The sequence below is a fragment of the Erithacus rubecula genome (assembly GCF_903797595.1).
Source record: "Erithacus rubecula genome assembly, chromosome: 11".
NCBI lineage: Eukaryota > Metazoa > Chordata > Aves > Passeriformes > Muscicapidae > Erithacus > Erithacus rubecula.
The window spans coordinates 18,494,519-18,514,422 of NC_136663.1; the positions used below are offsets into that span (position 1 = coordinate 18,494,519).

Sequence of the window (19,904 nt, forward strand, 5' to 3'; positions counted from 1 at the left end):
AATTCTGTGTTTTTTCATTAAATTGGCCATTATCTACTATCGCCAGTGTGAGTCAGCCAATAGATTAAAAGGAATTAACAAGAGTTAAATTCCATAACACATGTGAAAAACACACACTGCACCTAATTTCACCTGTTATACAACTGTGTAGAGATTTCCAATTCATTCAGTTGAATGAGATTAGAAAACCAGTGACCACAAAGAATACGTTTTCTACAGTTCAAAAGATGAGTTTCTAAGAAAATACTGTTTGAAAGCAAAATCCTACTTGTAACTAAGTGAGCTGTCTGCAGTGGAGGGAAGGGGGAAGGGCAAGTCACATACAGCCTTGTCACACTGGTGGGAGTCCCCTGGAACTACATTATTTGCCTTGGTTCTCAAAGTCACACTATGCCTATCAACTATCAGTGCTGCGCCTGAACATGTATTAAAATGCTCCATACTAATGAAGCAAAAAATTAATGTTTTGCAATTTAGGGTTGGGGAAGGTTAAAGAAAAAATAGGGAGGATTTTGTTTCCTAAGCAGAAAAGTCTACATTAATGATTTTCCCAGCAGGCCTTCAGTAGTTTTACTGCAAACAACCACAGCCTTTGTTTCTCAGATCCTCTTACATCTGACGTTCAGTCAAAGCTCTCACATCAGCAGCTCACCAAGGGATAAAAAAAAAAAAAAAAAAAAAAAAGGTGAACAAGCAATGTGCTCAAGAGCTGTCCTCAGAGCTGGTCCAGCAGGAAGCACACTGATCACTCTGCAACGCCACTCGCTCAGACATACCCTCAACTCCCCTCATTTAATGAGTGAAAGAGCAAACAGCTTAAGCAAAAGTGGTTTCATCTGTGCATGGAATCAGCAAGCCACCTAATCTGCCTTGTTTCATTCCTAGGCTTTAGCAAAATCCTGTGATTAATTCCATGTTTTCACAAAGGAGCAATGTGGAGATGGAAATGGCCAGGTCGACATCTTCCGAGCAGTATTAGGCTGTAATTCAGCAACACCCTCCTGAAACCACAGGCTGCACCATGATCTGCATCCACCTTTCTATTAACATTCCAGAGCTTGGGACCTCACAGGAAAGGAAGAAGTAGTGAGTGGAGCAGCAGTGAGACAATGTCTCTTCACCCAAACAAACAGTAGTTGACACTGGTTAGAGAAAAGGTTATCAGTGAACAGTGGGGGTTTTCAGCAGCAATATGGGAACTTTTCCACTCAGCTTTTCCAAGGGAATTTTGGCCTTTTCAACTTTCATGTAAAATTTTAGATTATACAAACCTAAAAAAATTATCTTGATTAAGGAGGTGAGGAAGAAGGCACCCCTTCTCCAAGTAAGTGTTTGAGGATTTCTCCTTGGCTGCTAAAGGTTTGTGTTGGGTAAAGAAATGCTCCTAACAAACCAGCATTCTTTTCCACATGATCAGAGCCAACCAGCCCCCCTGCAGACAAAATGACCAATCAAATCAGCTTCAGATGGAAACCAATCCCTCCAGCATATAAACACAGGAATGAGACATACAAACCCATTTTTAAAGGTTTTGGGGTTGTTTTTTTTTTTTAATCCCTACCAATCACTTGTGGGAAGTTTTTTGCTAGTACTGGGACCAGTACATCAAACCAGAGCAGTCCGTCTTCTGCAGCCCAGGTTATCCCCTCCTTCTGCACAAGGATCCTCTGAAGACTGGTAAGTACGCAAAACCATAATATCTTTCCTTCCCTTTCTCTTATTGTACAGTTTAAACTGTTCTGTCACTCTTTAATCTAAGAAATCGGAGTTCCTTTCAGGGCAGAGAGTTTTATTTCTAAAGCCTGCTAAACTAAGTATCACCTTAAACAAAATGGTTGCTGATTTTTCCATCTCAAAAAGAAGAAAATGCTCTCTCAGATGACCACAGTCCTAAGAGCACATAGAGCAAAACCAAAGTCTTTATGCAGTAATTTTTCAGAAAGTTTTTGAGATAAATGCAGGAAAGGCTCTGCAGACAGGAAGCATTTGAAAGCTCCAGCGAGAGCAGCTGGGTGAAATCAGCCAAGAATTATGAAAAAGTCATCCTCACCTTGCTGCTCTCATAATTCAGCATTCAGTTCCATCACAAATTAAAAGAAACAAGCTTCACATCTTCAAACATGCTTTTACCATCTCAATTTTACCATTCAACAGTTTTCACTCAATGCAATTATCCCTGTGTTATGGACACACAGCGAGCTAGCACCACTGCTCAGGACACCACATATGGACATGGAGTGAACTCCACTGTCCTGCAAAACTTAAGCCATTCTAGACAAGTCATGGGAAAGTCTGCATCACACACTGCTCTTCAAAAACAGCAAGTTCCACAAAAAAAGGGTCACAGCAAACTTCTGTTACTGCAGCTTTACATAAAATAAAACCCTCCCTTGTGACAGTCAAATTACCCCTCCGCTATCAATATTTAATTCTGCATTTAAGTTTCTTTATAAGGATTTAATATATACTAGTATATTTTAAAGCCTTTACCAAGACTTCGCTTAAATGTTGCTTTTCTTCCTTTAAAAGTGGCCAGACTAATTGGTCCACTCAAGCGATACTTCAAAATCAAAAATTAGTGTTCATATGGATCCTCAGAGTACTGATGTGAAAATACATTATATATAAAATGGAGCACTATTTAGCTACCCAAAAATCAAGTACATAAACAGCCTTGTTTTCTGTACTATAAAAGGAGACATACTATCCTATTTTACCACCTCTTTTCTTTAAACTGCATTCTGTAATAAACTATCACAGAAAGTTGAAAGTATGAGCTCTCACATCCTATCCTTTAGGCACTTGCTTTGAAAAATCTAACTTGGGGTAAACAAATGCAAGTTTCCATTTTTATAGGACCTACTTATAAATGTAACAAGTCCTGAAAACTTATCTTAATTCTGCACACTGCTCAAAAGTAACAGTTTTGCCACAAACTACTTCCATTCATCTCAATAAGGCATTAGTTACAAGGACAAATACGTTTGAAATATTAACTGTTCTACTCACAACTGGAGTATAAGCATTCAATCAGTGCAGCTTCTCAAGCTGAATTACATCCTAGATTTCTAAGACTGTCCCCTTACGTAAATTATATGGTCCAATCATGTCATCCATACTGAAAAAACTTTCATTTTCTAGTAATAATGCCAGAACATCTCCAGGGTGGCCATGCAGCCTAAAAAAAATGCACACTCTAAAAATAACACACAAAATAGCCATTTTAATAGCATAAAAGATGGCTTTAAAATTATAATCTTAGTTTGTTCTTGTTGCGAAGTGCAGAGGCAGCAACAGACCTGCACAATCCCAGTTCAGAGCAGACCAGGTTTAAATCTGAAGCTTGAGCACAATCATGCAAACCCACGCCAAGTAAAGAGGGAATGTACACGTCCCTACAGGGGCAAGCCACCACCCAGGTTCCAGTAAATCTTCAAGTGATGCTGCAGTTATAAGCAGTTTTTGCAGTCACTCCCAGAAAACAGCAGATCCTCAAGACCATTTCCCTGCCAGAACGAAGCAGCATATTAAACATATTAAAACATTAAACTGCTTCAAATCCCTTCCAAGGTCAATTAAAACAGACTTTGTTAAGACTAGAAGCTGGGCAAGTAGGGCAACACTGCAGAAGTCTCCCCTGAACACAACTCCTCACTCAGGCACCTCGAAAGGCTGCAGATGCATTCGTACACAGAGCTGAGAACAGGCGGCAAGTGTCACTTTGAATGCCTTCAACTGAGAAGGCAAACGAAAATGAAGACAGTGCTCCCAAGGAGTTGCTCTGCAACCCTTCCAGAGTCCTAAGAAAAAGCTAAGCAAGAAGAAAGGAGAGGAAACAATGTGGTGGCATGGATTAGGAATGCAATAAAGGCTGTTACAACACAAGAAGATCTCAGTGAATCAGGCAAAGCATGGGGAAAGATCAGTGTGCTGGAACATGAATTTCAGAAATGCAAGCAACATCCCAAAGCTGCAAAGCAAGTTTTTATCTCACAAATCATTAGCAAGCCAGGTCAGCTTAGAAGCTATCCCATTCCTAGAAAAAGGAATCCGATTTTTTATTTTTTTTTTTAAATTGGTACTCACCCTACCTTGATTTGTCTCAGAGGATTAAGGACAGGATGAAGGCAATAAAAATACTGAAAACCAAAAAAAGCTAAGAACTGACAGATAGACTGATGGTGATAATTCAGCTTTCAAGAGAAGGTAAACAGGAAGGATTAGACACAGCAAATGTGTGATAAGGGACTGGTCAGCATGCCAAGAGGTTTAGGAAAGTGATTTCTGACAGTTCCTGTCTTTCTAGTCAGGGGCTATCAGCTGAGAGATGGATGGACAAGAAACACCCCAAAGCTTCAACAGCTGCAAAGTCAGGAATCAGGAAAACCAAAACCCACAGAATAATGTAACAAAGGTTGTTAAGAAAGAACACTGGACAAATCTGAACAAGAAACAGAACATGTATGTTACAGTGGAGACAAGCACTTTCCAACAAACACAGAATATTTATTTTCAAGATGAAAGTCTTTCCTAAAACATTACATTGAAACTGGGATTAATGTGGGGTCATCAAGGACCATGCCAGGCAGGGGATTCAATCAGGTGGCCCAAATTGTGCTTTATAACTTCATTAATTTATTCCTAACAAGGAAATAAGGCATTTGTATTTTTTTTTCTATTGGGCAAGGAAAGGAATAGACAGAAGATGTTAATGTTCAAAGTCACATCTGCTCTTAAGCTGCCTCTGCTTTTGAGAGCACAGGGGACTGATCCTCCAGTCTGAGTAAGTTATTTCCCATGGGGCAGTTGCTTTTTTGCCTCTTACTCTCATCCAGCTGCACTGCTCTGAGAGTCCATTTGCAGTTTCTCATCTGTTTTACTCACTCTAAGAAACTAAGACTTTTGGCTCTTAATCCATCAACAGCACTTGGTAAAAGGGGTTTTGGAACTCAAGCATATTTCCAATGCTATCCCTGCCACTGAAATAGAAAACTAACATTTTCAACAGTCCTAGACTAGAAAAATCAGAGCACAGTGCATAACCTGGTTAACCTCAGAAGGCAAATTCACCTGCTTGGGAGTCTCAAAGAGCAGAGACAGGACACTTTTTAAATGTGCACTTAGGGGCTAATGTAGGCTCCCTTTCTAAAGTGCCATCAAAATCTGCATGGAATCAATTCTCCCCATTGAAAAAATCTCAAAGAACATGACTGATTTTTTTCAGAGTTTAAGACAACATTAAGAGATTAATCACCACCCTAACAAACTACTTAATCAACAAACCTGAGATCCTACAATGTTGACAGCATTTGCTCTAAGTCTATAGTGTTCAAACACACTGCTTTAGAACTTGGGTGAAGATATGAAGCACAGCCAAAAAAAAGTACCAACTTAAGAATATTTTCCCTTTTATCTTAATGTATGTAACACCACAGAAAAGGCTTCTGTCACCAGTCAGCATCAGAACCATTTTCACTACTACAAATCTATTTGTTTTGTAAACCCAAATTGCTTAGAGTCTACAAAGCAAGGACTGCCCTCAAAGTACCACAAGAATTTACAGGAAAACACAAGCTTTGGCTTTTGGTTGTGTTTCGTTGTTTTAGGATTTTTGTTGGTTTGCTGGTTTGTTTTGAATGCGTGATGCACTCAGGGGTTTTGCTCTATAAGTGTTCTCTATTCAAACCAGGGAGTGTTTCTTGTGAGTAGTGCTTACTCTATAAGACCAAGGCACTGTTTAGAGCCCATTTTGAGTATGGTCCCCATCATCCTTCCCATTCAGAGATGCCCATTTTCCAGCTCCTTCAAGACCTCCAGACGGGCTCTTAACCTTAACACAAGGCCTGTGCTCTAAAGACAAGTCACTAATCACTGGATCACTGGAAGCGTGTAAAACTGCATTCAGGTTACTGTACAATAAGAGGAAGAACTGCCATTCAGGGAGCTGAGCAGCAGATTGAAAAGCCAACTCAGGAAGTTGGAGGGTAATGTTATATATAAACTGGATGGACTACAACCAAAATCCCCCAGGAAAAGTAGCCTGGTACTATACACCAGGAGAACCTCACTAAGTTCACTAGAGTCTCTGAAACAGGGAATGGTCTCAAAGTATTCCTGCTGGAAGACGTGAAATGGAAAATTAAAAATAAGGGGGAAACCACCAAATTCCACTCAGGCCACCATCTACTCTATCTCCCTCTGACTATGGCATGGATAGAAATAATAACTGGAAGGTTTTGAAGAGCCATAGAAGAAAAACCAGCTTAGCTAAAGAGTCACTGCAATATCAATCCTCATATCTCAGTAGGCTTTAAACACAAGTAAAAGCAAGAAAGAATGTTCTGTAGTTACTAAAATTTGGTTGAAGGTTAAGCAAACAGTCATGAAAACTGCTAGCTTATGGGATCAAAGATCACAAGACAAATTTTCAACTACCATTAATTCATTCTGAATTTTAGGATCCTTCCCTCTAATGCATTTCAGGAGAAAACTAAGATGGCACTATTGGAAGGGAAAAATCCAATTCCTCTATGAAAAAATGTAATAGACTGAAACAGCCATCATTCAAAGAAAAGTCAAAATTAAAAGGAAACCAAAACTGACTAAATACACCATAGATCATTATCATTTGCAGAATTTACATGTATTTTTAATCTGCTCTTCTACAAACTTCCTCACAACCTTCTTTAGATAGGCTGTACACATCACGAAGTCTCTATTTTACACAAACCTGTACTTAATTTCAATCTATCCCAGGTGAACTTTAAACATCCAGTAATTATAAAATGCATGGATTTGTGAGACCACTGTCTTATCAAAAGACATTCACCAGCTCTGGAAAATTCCAAAAGCTTTGAGGTTTAAAAGCAAACAAAGTAGCCTAACATGTCAAATATCTAGAGGTATCCATTTCGCTTCCCATACATGCAATTCCAACTTAATTCCCATATGCCTGCTGTCCTATTTTATTTGGTCACTAATAAAAATTGCACTGCTCAGGCAGAATAGACTGGAAGTTACGCCAGTCTATTTTCTGTATTGCTCTCCTGTCCTCTTTTTACCTGACCCTTACATAAACAGCCTCAGACTCTCAGAAGCAGCTCTGCCCTGAATACTGCAATCTGTTTAACTGGACATGGAAGGTGCAAACAGCAGATGATTCTTGAGCTAGCAGAGTCAGAAAGTGCTAGCAGCTAAAGTACAGCATTCCCCTAAAATGCATACATATGTTACAGAAATAATATAATAAACATTCTTTCCTTAGTACTATGCTATTATTAATAGCATTCATAATAGTATTGGTAAATTACTATATTCTGCTCAAAAGAAGTTACAAAATTTGATACAATCATCAAAATTCCATTTCTTTTCACACACAATATGATGTCTAATCCCATCCCACTCATCCCTAAAGAATTAGAGCACATGACTCTAATGTAAATTGAGGAAGGTAAGGTATGAAATATATATTTAAACAGCTAAGCAGGGAGAATTTGAGAAGTAGTCAGATTTTTAGACCTAATCTTTTTTAGGAAAGTATTAGCACAAACAGTGGTAAATTCCTCTCCAGGCTCCTGACTTAATCTTCTCTGGATTGCAATGTATAAGCCCTCCTTTGTTGGCTGCAGTATTTCTACCCCTGCTGATGTGTCAGAAGCTGTGAACATTAGGCAAAATCCAAATATGTGGCATTGTATCACCTTTTTTCCTTTCTTCTCCTTTCTAGAAGATGACAACAGATACGATAGAGAGCAATAACACCAAATCCAGTGCTCCCCTCCTGTCTCAGAGGTACCTGAGGCTGGTGACCAAGGATGGCCACAGCACATTCCAGATGGCTGGTGCCCAGGGCAGAGGTGTGGCGTACCTCCGAGACGTGTGGGGGATACTCATGGACATGCGCTGGAGATGGATGATGCTTGTCTTCTCAGCTTCCTTTGTCATTCACTGGCTGGTCTTTGCAGTGCTCTGGTATCTGCTGGCTGAGATGAATGGGGACCTGGAGCTGGACCATGATGCTCCACCTGACAACCACACTATATGTGTCAAGTACATCACCAGTTTCACAGCTGCCTTCTCCTTCTCGCTGGAGACACAACTCACGATTGGCTACGGCACCATGTTCCCAAGTGGGGATTGTCCCAGTGCTATTGCACTGTTGGCAATCCAGATGGTCCTGGGGCTCATGCTAGAAGCCTTCCTCACAGGTAATCCTTCCTACTGCATCTTTATACACAACAGGTGTAACAACTGGATTTAAGAATAGAGCTAGAAGCAAATACTGTTCATTTTGATATTTGAAAGAAAAATTAAGGTAGCCACAAGGATGACCACATTTCAGCTATGTACTACTAAAAGTTAAACACCTTTAATCCAGAAAAGACACATTCAGTGTTATGAATATCTGGATTTAAGAATTTCACTATCAATTGAAAAATATTTGTGGCACATGATTGCATATTGTTCTCAATCATTTCTTACACTATTCTCTCTCTCAGCTATTACCATATAATTACAACATTTAAGTCAATTTGTTTTGACTTTTAAGGTATACTTTTGTCTAGCTGAACTATTTTCATTGATTTTTAACTCTGTTTACGCATTCCTCAGTATCCAATGTAGTCAAAGTTTTTACAATGTCATAGCTATTTTGAGGTATTTTATGTTAAAATATTCCTCATGCTTAAAGTAATTGAAAATACTTTGAAAATAAACAGGTTAGTTTACTGTGTATTAAAAAGAGCTTCTACAGTGTAACATAACAAGATCAGTTCCTACTACTAATTACATTAAGTTGGGGCAGTAAACTTCCAAATGTTAGTAAGTGAACATAATTTAGAAAAATAAACATTTTAGGAAAGCCGTACTTTTTTGAACAAAAGCAGGTTACTATGATGCCAATCCCTAACAGTTCTCAAACATGGTCTTTCCAGCCTCAGTCTGCTTCTGCTCCCTTGGAACCTGCAGGGAATCAGCCAACTGTGCTCACACTGAGTTTGCTTTTTCCCATGCTCCAGGTGCTTTCGTGGCCAAGATTGCACGCCCAAAGAACCGGGCGCTCTCCATCCGCTTCTCACACTCTGCCGTGGTCACACACACGGAGGGGAAGCCACACCTCATGTTCCAGGTGGCCAACACTCGCTCCAGCCCCCTGACCAGTGTCCAGATCTCTGCTATACTTTACCAAGAACAAGAGAGTGGGCAGCTGCAACAAACTAGCATTGACTTTCACCTGGACAGCATCACTGTGGACGAGTGTCCTTTTTTCATTTTCCCACTGACATACTACCACTCCATCACTGCATCCAGCCCACTGGCTGCTCTCCTTCAACGAGAAGCTCCTCACCACTTTGAGCTTGTTGTCTTCCTGTCAGCTGTGCAGGAGGGCACAGGAGAAACGTGTCAGAGGAGAACATCCTACCTCCCATCAGAGATCCTGGTGTACCATCGCTTTGCCTCCCTGCTAGCCCGCAATGCCAAAGGTGAATACCAGATCAAGATGGAGAATTTTGATAAGACTATTCCTGAGTTCCCAGCTGCAGCTGACTCAAAAAGTCCAAAAAGGACTGACAAGGAGATCCGCATCAATGGACAGCACACTGACAGCTTCCAGCTCTCTGAGACTGGCCTCACAGAGTAGAGAGCAGACCTTGAACTATGTGCTTTTTTAATTATTATTACATTAAACTTGTGGGTTCCATTTAAAAACTTACTTCTTTGCCTGCCCTGCCATCTTCCAGTGATCTCTCTCTTGCAGTCCTGCACTTTTGATTACAACATGATATACAGAGTGAAGAGAACTTGTGTGCCCACTGAGGAGAGGCTGCATTAACCACACAGGATGAAGTCAGGTGCATGAATCAGTACCAATTCTTGGGAAATCAGAAGAGCTATCTGCTGAATTCACCAGACTATGATTAAAGCCACAATGACCCTGAAAGGAGAGATCTTCAAAACTCCCAAAGCCAGCCAAAGTCATAATTAACCAGCTTGTGACAAAATGGACAACAAAACAAAAGCAGAAAACAATATGGGGTCATTCAGCAAATGAGATCTAGTATAAGTTACTGTTCATCCAAGAGACTTTATTCTCTTAACTCTTCGGGAACACAGACTTGCATCATTTTTCAGATGGCTGAAAGTCCTGCCAATCTCTCATGGCAGCAAACAGCACTCTGGCTGTGTTTATTAAGCAAAATTGTCAATAGTAAGTGCATTTCTTCATTCTGCCAAATAAGAGAACATCTCACTCCCAGACAGGTCTAAGAAGACACTATCAAAAAATCTAGGTGCATATGACAAATACTGCAACGGAAAATTATTTGAAAACACTGAAAAAATTATTTAGCAGTGGGGAAAAAAAAAAAACAAACTTTTTTTAATGAGTGAATGTAGGGCTTCTTTTAAGATCCATACATTCCATGTTTTCACCTTTGTGCTGCTTGTCTCAAGTATATCTGACCCAGAAGGATACACTATATATAGGAGAAGTAGAACTGCATCCACTGATATTTTATGCTTTCTAACACCAATCTTTGCCTGTACACACAGCATAAAAAATATTTAGAGACAATTGAATCAATTTTGAAATAAAAAATTAAAACAAACTGCACATGAGACTTCTGTATTTAAGTGCCTCATAAACCTTCTGCAATTAAGACACTATTCTGAAGCTCCTAAATAATTTAAGATGCTAAAGGAAAAACACAATGATGGATATCTATTTCCAAGCTTTCAACAAAAGCAGTGGCTATTAGGTGTTCACATCTGAACACTCAAACAGAATTTTTAAAAAGTTACCTTTCAAAGGTAAAAGATTTTTCCCAGAAACTCAGAGGGCATAAATAGCAACTTTCATTGACAACAGCATAAGACAATACCCAAATATACTTCCTCTTAACTGCACCCAAGTGGTCAATAGCAGGAAAAATGGTCTCAAGGTATCCAAAGATAGTTTAAACTGAATTCTCAAGTCACAAAACTGTTCACTGAAGTGTGTTCATAGCCCAAATGGGATTGGCAAAAAGCTACTTTGGTTTAGGGTCTGGGGAAATGGGGAGCCACCCCACAGAAGCATTCCACACATGGTCAGGGAATGAGGCAGAAGGGCCACATTTTTGGTCCAAGTGAGCTCTCATTCCAAATTAGTTCAAGTGTTGCTTTCCCCCAGTGCAGAACTCAGACAGATGTGATTTCTTACAGACACTCCCAAAATCTTTTTCAAACTTAATTCTATGGACAAGCATTCATGACTATTGTAGCACTTGGAGAACAGTAACTGTCAAGTTACACTGCCTTTATCCGTTTTCATTGCAGTTTTTTTTAGTTGTTGACTCATACTCAGTTTAAAGAGCCCTTTTCCACCCTTGTGTCAATACCAATAATTTTTAATTATTTCTTGCATTTTTCCCACATTCTCTATCAATGTAGGACACTGATAAGAGTCCTACAAATTAAAAACCAGGGCAAGATCAGCAGAACTGACTCTCATGTCAAGGCTGGAATAGGGCAGCATTCTGTGAAGTACTGAGTATTCTGGATAAGGCATTGTTTTTCCCATATATCACATGGCACTATAAACCTATGGTTTAGAGCCAAAACTATTTCTAATTTCAATTCACATCTAGTTAAAGGTAGGATGTTTTGTTTGATTTCTACATAACTTGATACTATAGAGGTGTCCTGGTTTTAAAATAATTTTCTCATTATAGATTTGGTTTAAAAGGTAGTACAACAGTAAGTATAAAGAAAGATATATGTTGTTAGTATATGCTAAATGCAGTCCTGAAGTAATACATTTTGGAATGCAAAGCTGAATGATACTGCAGAAGCAAATTAGACAAAGAACTGTGTAGTTACTTCAGAACAAGGGCAGAAAATACATTAATACTGCTGTTACAGCTCCAGAGAACTGGTGAATCACGGATGTCTGAAAATACTGGAAATATGCCATGGCCCAAATTGGAGTAGAAGCCTAGGAAAATTGCTGATGGGCTCTGATGCACCAACATAGCACTCAATGCTTTAGCACAGCAAAAGCAAAGTTGAAGGTGACGAACCTTCTATGAATGCACCTACAACCAGCAAGGCAGGGCAGGAGAACAAGCCAGGCAAAGTGAGTGAAAGTACAACCCAAACAAATTCAACATCCTTTCTATAGCCACTTGAACACACCTTTTATATTCAGGTATTCTGAACCTAACCAAAATCCACACATTAAACAGAAGCAGGTTCCACAGCTGACTTAACTGTTTAAACAGGTTTGTTTAAACGACATAACGATTATTCACTAACAATTTGTAACTGCTGGTAACTAATCAAATCCTTTCAGCTACTAAGCTGGTATTAGTCAGGAGGCTGCACAGAAAATTAAGCAGCTTTTGTGAAGAGACAGACATATTCAAGAAAGCAACTCGCCCATTTTCTTTGCTAATGACCTCAGCCTTCCAAAAACAATCTGGGTTCCAAGTGAAGTCTATCAGAACAGAGAATTTGCAACAGAAACTTGCAAATACTTTGTGAATCTTCAATCTGCATGCTGAAACCAGGAACAGATACTGTTTATATGCTGAGAATCAGTCAAATGTGACCTTGCAAACTGCTCTGAGCATTGAAAAAGCAATCAATTTTTAAGAACAGCATACTGACCATATTTCTATTACTTTTTTAATCTCCCAATTTTTAATTGGGATTCTTGTACTGTCCTCCATTACAAACATCCAGAAGTCTGTTTAAATATTTAATCTCTTAATAATTCTCTAACAAGATCATCCAGAACAAAGAACATGAAAAAATTGGCAACTCAGTAAATTATGTAATCTGAATCCAAGGCCCTATGAAACAGCAAAAAACCCAAAACAAAACAAAACCTGATGCACAGTAAAACTATAGAATAAAATCCTAAACTAAGGAGTTTAGCCAAGGCAGCAGAAAGCAGTACAACCATCTTGCTAAAGCATCTGAGCCTGAATTATAAACCTGTATGTCAATTCCTTTCCTTTCTGCCTCCATAGCTTTGTGTAGATACTAGTGTTTGCTATGAACCTGGGACAACTTCTGGCACATCTGCAACCCTCTCTCACACTCAAAATATTTTGTCATTGGAAAGCCATTACATAACAATAACTACTCAGAATTAACCAAGGCTTGAGTCAGAACAGACTAACACTTTCTGTCAATATTTCTGTGCTGTCCACCTTCTCTCTCTTTGGAAGTAAAGGGGAGAGAAACAGTCTTTCCACTTACTGCAACATTAGCCTCTAGCATAGCAATACTACTGTTAAAACAGTACTTTTATAACAAAACTTGAGGAAGATTGAAGGTCTTTCACCTCTCATACTGACTAGCAGAGCAATGCAAGAGACTAAAGAATGGCAATTAGGTACTCAAAAAGCTTCATAATTTGAGAATAAGCACATCATCTCTCACAATGAGCTTCCAACAAATTGCACCAAGGACATCTTCCCTAGCGAACATTTCTTGGAAGCTGCATTCAGTAGCCCTGATCACTAGCAGTTGCTACAAACACTAAATGCTCTAACACTAGCTGCAGATTAACCTCTGGCAGAAATCAACTTCTGTAAGGAATTTTGCACACTATAAATTCTCCTCAATTTCAACTGAGAAATACATCTGATCCTATACCAATATGCAATATCTTAATTTGTCTTTATCAGAAACACAGTATAATCTATAGCCTGGAACTGGTATTCTAATCACAATAACAAGGAGCTAAGTAAATAAAATTAAATCAACTGTAGTAGATACTACTTCTACATCCATTTTCCTTTTGTAAAAAATGCAGTCCTGAAATCTCAGTAGTACTTACTTTCTCCCATTTTAACTTTTTCCTAAAATATTTCTGGATACAAAGATACACGGAAATTCAAAAGTTTCACTACTGACATTTAAAACTGGTCAATCTCTGACCAATATGAAATTATCTTCTGGAACTATACTCTTCTTAAAGTAGACAATGAGGAAAATATACACATCTTAATTTTGTGTTGACATTCAACTTAACCAGCAGAAAAATAAAAGCACTCTTTAGCAGCTGTCAACATCAATTCCTATACAGAGAGAGGACTGGAAGGGCTTTGAAGGCCAACTCCAATGGCACGTGTCACCATGGTAATCCAGAAAATTATACATATGGCAATTTATGCTACTCTTACTACAAAAATACCAACAGCTATGCAGGGATTAAAATACATTCCTGTCAACTTCTAATTACAATTGGATCTCCTTGGGTTTGTCTTTAAATCCAACCTGCAATTTTCCTGTAATCTATGCTTTCTCAGCATATTATCAATGAAGATATGTAGCCAAGACTCCTTTAGCAAATCCAAAGATTCCCTGGTTCCTAAATAGAGCAGTCACATTCTCAGTAAGCTCTTACTAGTACAAAACCTCTCAGTAGGCACAGCTGTGCTCCATGCACATGGAAATATGCCATGGAGAAAGAGAAAGGGCACACCAGAGAACAAGCAACACATGAGCCTGCACAGCAAAAGTCACTGCAGTTTCCAGCCAGCCAGAGCTGCCCTGATGTTCACACCACCCTTAGAATGTCTGTTTTATCTCCAAGATGACAAACCCATTCCAACTCAAGTTCAGCGGGATGTTCAGATGTGCTGGACCACAATGAAAGATCCAGCCTTCTGCCAGAACATGGCCAGTGTGAAGCATTTCAGAAACAGAATGGGGAGGAACAAGGGACAGAAGAACAGATAAACCAGACTGAACAGGAGGTTCAGATGATTTAACTAATTTGATCAACAGTAAATCCCATCAGCATGGGAACCTCAGGACACTCCTAGGATCTCTCTCACACTACCAAGCATTCAAAACAATTAAAGGTGAAATGGTCAAGAAGTCCTGGGTACCAAAACATCCCACATTAAGAATGTCTAAAGCTGCACTGAAAAAAGGTGTATTACCACAGCATGCCTATGCATCATCTTCTTTAACAGAGCTACAGGAACTTAGTTCCAGCTGTAGATAACACAACTTAAATAAACAGAACCTACTTACTCCACATGTTTCTTATCTATCACACTTGAATGTCCAATAATGAGAACAACACAAAGCAAGAGAAACAACACTTTGAGAACACACTTGGTAACCTGGCACAGCATCATGAATCTTGTATCAACAATACACTTGGAGCAATCAGAAAGGCTGATACATGTACAGGTCCCTTCCCCCAAACACACCCTGCTCCTCCCTCCCATTTTCTGCCCACAGTAACAAAACCATACCTGGATCTTTTCGCCCTGGTTTTTCAAAGCGTCTGTCACCCCTAGAAAGGCAGAATAGAAGTTTCAAATAAGGTTTTGGAACTACTCCAAAAACTCATTTTAGGTATAGGTTTTGCTGGTTTTCTGTACTTGGTGGTAACTTTTTCAAAATCAAAGCCTGATGGACTGTACCTTTAGAGGTTCACATGACAACTGAAATTTTCAGGAACACCAATACACACACGGCCCTTGGGAACTGGGTATGTTTGCAAATGTGCCCCTAAGTACTGTGAACAATGTCAAGACTAAAACTGAAGCAAATCCTTAACATCAGCACTTCCACTGCAACTGCTGCAATTTGTGTTCTCTTGAAGTAGTTAGCTCCTTCTTCCCAAGAACTCAGCAGAAAAAATTTCGGCAAGAACTATTGTTACTTTCTCCAGAGCCTCAAGAAACATTACTGTGACTCCATCTTAGAAATTCAGACACTTCACTCACAGATACAACTAACTACCTTTCCTAAAGTGTTTTTATGAAGGCACAAATGGAAGCTGAACAGATGTGTGTAAAAAACTTTAAGGGCTAGAGTTCTGTTACCTTTCCTCCCAACTCTGTGATCTGTGCATTTCCCTGCCCCCTCCTCGCCCAAATCCACCCTCCACTTCATCAAAACTTCTTTGGTAGAAACCGCTTTCTCCTCGGCCTCTGCCTGAAAAGACAAAAAACACAAGTGTTTGTATAAATAATAATAGAAGTTGAAAGAATCAGGTAGGTTTCCCTTTCCTGGTGTCCCTGAGAACTAATCTTGCAGTCTTTAAGCCCCAGGGAAATTATCTGGGACAAAAGGAAAAAGGAACAATGACTGAAGAAAGAGTCTTATGCAAAAATTCTTATCAAGAAGTGCAAGACCAGACAGAACAGGCAAACAATTCTGAAATAAATATGATGCAGAAAAACACAGATACTTACCCAAGAGAAGTTATCAAGTAAGGATGCATTGTTCACACAATATCCACACAAATGTGTGCTTCACACACAATAATCAGATTCCTTTTAACAGCAAACTCCAGTATAATGGCACTGCACTGTGTTTGCACTTCTAATTATTGCTATCAAGGGTCATAAACGAGAAGGAAGCTTCACTATTAAGTTCTAATGACTGCCAGCACAACTCTCCCCCAGGATCAGTGCGAAGAAAAAAAAAAAATCACAGGATGGCTATAAGCAAGTCAGAATGAAGAACAGCATTAGCTATAGCTTAAAAATTATCCTACTGATCTTCTCAGTAAATTATTTTCTATAGGCAGCTACCAAGTACCAAGCCTCAAGCCAAAAAGTTACATACACATCCTCAAGCAAAGCATCTCAAAGCACATCTTCAGGGCTTGAGGTAAAAGGTAGGGTTAGGGTAAAAGAAAACAAGCCCTACACAACAAAAAAACAACCCCACATACATCCCAGTCCTTCTAAACAACTTCCAGCACTGGTTAGATTAAAGGCTGGGGTGAAGTTTTCAGATCTACAAAAGAGAAACACTGCTTCACACACTGCTCCAGCAGAAGGAATGGCAGTTTCTCATCAGCTAATTTACTGTTTCAAGATCTCATGGGAAGAAGATGAACAAGTGGAACATCTATCAGCTAGTTCAGGATAATGCCTTGCCTACATACACATGCAATCTCTACAGTCAAATTCTAGAACCTAAAAAGCACCTGGTAACAGGAATTCTTGGCTGGGTAAGTATCTCAAACAATCTTTCTATATTTCTCTCTTCCCAGCTTCAAGGAAAAGAAAAAACAACATCAAAGCACAAGGGGCAAGCCTGGTCAGGGATCTGCAGGAATAAGACAGAATGACCAAATGAAACAGGAAACAAACATCTTCAGAATGGACTGCATTTCTTGTAGTCTTATGAAGAAAGTAGTAATAAAAAGCCTCTATATTTAAAATCTAAAGACAACTGGATGCATCAAGGAATACTATGTTTCAGTATCTTATGACTAGAAAAATTTGAAATAATCAAGACAGTTGCAACAGTTTCTCTACTATTCTATACCAAATCTCTTAGAAGGGGTATCAGGGGAAAAGGGCAGAAAGTTGCTTTGCAGGTAGAGAAAAGGAAAAGTGATCCATAGATAATCCAGTTGGTGTCTTGAAATACACAACTGCTTCTCTATCAGGCAGAACATGTTGCAGGGTGTATAAGGAACAATTTTAACATCCCCTTTAGACCAAACTATCCTATCACCAGCAAAGTTGATCAGTGGCAGATCTCCCAGAATCAGAGATTACCTTACCACAGAGTTTTAAGGATGCCTAAGTTCAGATAAAGACTGGACAAACTCAAAAAAGATTTAAAAATTCATTAACAGAGGGCACATCTGGTTCAGGAAATATGCTGAGCTGCAAACATCTGGCAGCTGAACCTCTTCACCTTTGTGTTTTTCTCAGTCCTTATTCTCTTGCCAAGATGCCTTCTTTTGGCTGTTGCTAGACTATGGACACTATGCAGCTGAGTAAGCCCATACCATATTTAGCAGAGCTGTTTTCTCACAAACTCAGGGAGAGGCAGAGGAGCTGACTGAGCACTCAAGAGGAGAAATAGCATCAGACCTATGAGAGTTGTTAGAAACACCTCCACTATGGCAAGTCTGATACTACAAGATTGACCATAGTCACAAGTTTAAAACAAGTTGCAAAGGCAAGAAACAGGAGGAGGTGACACAACATCAAAAATGTATTCAATGAAAACCTTGTTAGTCCCCTAAAAATCCTGGAAAAGGACTCAAAGTTTTTATTCTTCACAAATAAAAGTCAGAAAAGTTTCAGCAGCTCATGCAACAGCAATCGTGGCCTAATTTCCTCACTACAGGAAAGCTCTCTTCCTTCCTCCCACAAGAGATAATACAGCAAAAGCAGTTCCTAGAGTCAAAACAGAGCAAAGGCACTGACTCATCTGAGGTAGCAGAGGTGGGAAATTGCGTACACTTTCTCAACAAAAACAAAGCAGACTTGTACAGTGAGCAGAAGCAGCACTGCAGTGCTCCCCTTGCAGGGGTGAGCAAGGGTGAGTACATGCTGCCTGCTGGGAGCAAACATACATCACCAGAGCCAGAGCACTGGCAATATGGGACATTTGACCAGCAAATAAAGCAAGAGCCCTCTACAAGAGCAAGAATCAGTTGTTGAACCAGCAGCATGGCTTATGGCCATTTAGAAGTACATGAAATCACAGCCTGAGAAACCTCCTCCCACTTACCACCCTCGTATGGGAGTTCATCAGTATTTCAGTTTTGCTAAGTTATTAAACCAGTCTGAATTAAAAGACAACCTTGCAAAATGTCCAAACAATTGATCTTAGGCACTCAGGTTAAGGCTGCCTGCAGGGTCACAGTACTCAGCTGCCAGCTGCAGTGACAGCACATAATACTGGACAGGACTACTGAAGCCACCTCTGCCTCAGCTGTGTCCATCCACCTATGGGAACAATATGGACCCATCCAACAGTGCCAAGCAGAAGCACATGTGCAGCCCCAGCAGACACCAAGCAGACCACAGTGTGGGGAGCATCAAACAGATCCTACAAAGCTGCAGAAGAGAAGCAGTCAGTCAAGGGAAACTGTGGTGTGTAATGTCAGTCATTCAGCAAGTACTGTGTGGATGGGTCTGACCCGAAAGCACAGCTAATGCTGGTCACAGAACGCACAAGAAATGCCTGCAGAGAGGATAAAACTGCACATGTAAGCACACATTTGGCATTCTGCTTCTGCACTCCTTGCTTTATTTTAAACAGAATGCCACTTCTGAAAAAAAAAATACCTGGCACACAAGCAGCAGACTAAACGCACATGTTGCTCAAAGTACTGAATGCAAAGTCAAAAAATGTCAATAAACCCTTTCATAACAGACAGGAGGAAAGGTGTCATTTGTACTTCAGTAATTTCTCAAAAACCTCAGGATGAGGACTCCATCCACTGCACATTGCAATCATTACAGCTAAGCCTCTAACCTGAAAAATAGACAAGTTTGAATTTAAGTAAAAATATAAGACACAAGCAGGAGGGTAAGAAGCAGCACAAATTGTTATTCTAACTGTCATAACAAAAAAACCCCAAAACCCTACAAAATACAAGAAGCAAAATCTTGAAATTACAGCATAACTGGTGTTTAGGATCTACAATCACAGCCATAATACTGTCAGGGAAAAACAGAGTAACTGTAGTTCAACTACTGCTGTTTAGAGATGCGAACATTACACTTTCACACCATTGACACACTTTCCAACAGCAGCAAAAACAGATTACAAAGGGCAAAAAGGGTGGGTGGGAAAAGAGCTCTAATAGGAAGCAAAGGACCCTGCATAACAGTCTTAACCAAGAGGGAGAACAGCTACAAAACAAAGTGTCTGCAAGCTTACAGGCCATTCCAGGGACTATTTAAATCTCTCCTCATCTGAGGCTCTTATTCATGAATGTTGACATTCCAGTCCTGCCAGCACAAAGCACAGGGCTTAACTGCACACCACAGGGAGCTCCCAGGAAAACAAGTCAATTAGAAAAGAGTCACGTGCAAGTACTTGGTTTCTTCAGAGACAGCTTCTTTTTGAAAAAAAAAAAAAAAAAATTCCAAATCCAAACCAAAAATCATACCAACTTCCATACACTA

General features: G+C 39.6%; 2 protein-coding genes across 9 annotated transcripts in view; one reads left to right on the forward strand and one right to left on the reverse strand.

Annotated features, from left to right (window-relative positions):
* GIGYF2 (GRB10 interacting GYF protein 2) overlaps window positions 1-19,904 on the reverse strand; it is a 72,658-nt gene that overhangs the window by 28,306 nt on the left and 24,448 nt on the right. For 7 of the 8 annotated variants that reach the window (XM_079314936.1, XM_079314934.1, XM_079314931.1 and 4 more), the window contains 2 exons: window positions 15,837-15,948; window positions 15,261-15,301 (listed from right to left, as the gene is read on the reverse strand). The exons of the other annotated variant lie outside the window; for it this stretch is intronic. In XM_079314936.1, coding sequence (XP_079171062.1) covers window positions 15,261-15,301; window positions 15,837-15,948 — 153 coding nt within the window. The remainder of the gene's footprint in view (window positions 1-15,260; window positions 15,302-15,836; window positions 15,949-19,904) is intronic. 8 annotated transcript variants of the gene reach the window in all.
* Window positions 7,086-9,917, forward strand: KCNJ13 (potassium inwardly rectifying channel subfamily J member 13). Its single transcript, XM_079315009.1, has 2 exons — window positions 7,086-8,207; window positions 9,018-9,917. The coding sequence occupies exons 1-2, from the start codon at window positions 7,730-7,732 to the stop codon at window positions 9,638-9,640; spliced, it is 1,101 nt and encodes a 366-aa protein (XP_079171135.1). The 5' UTR covers window positions 7,086-7,729; the 3' UTR covers window positions 9,641-9,917.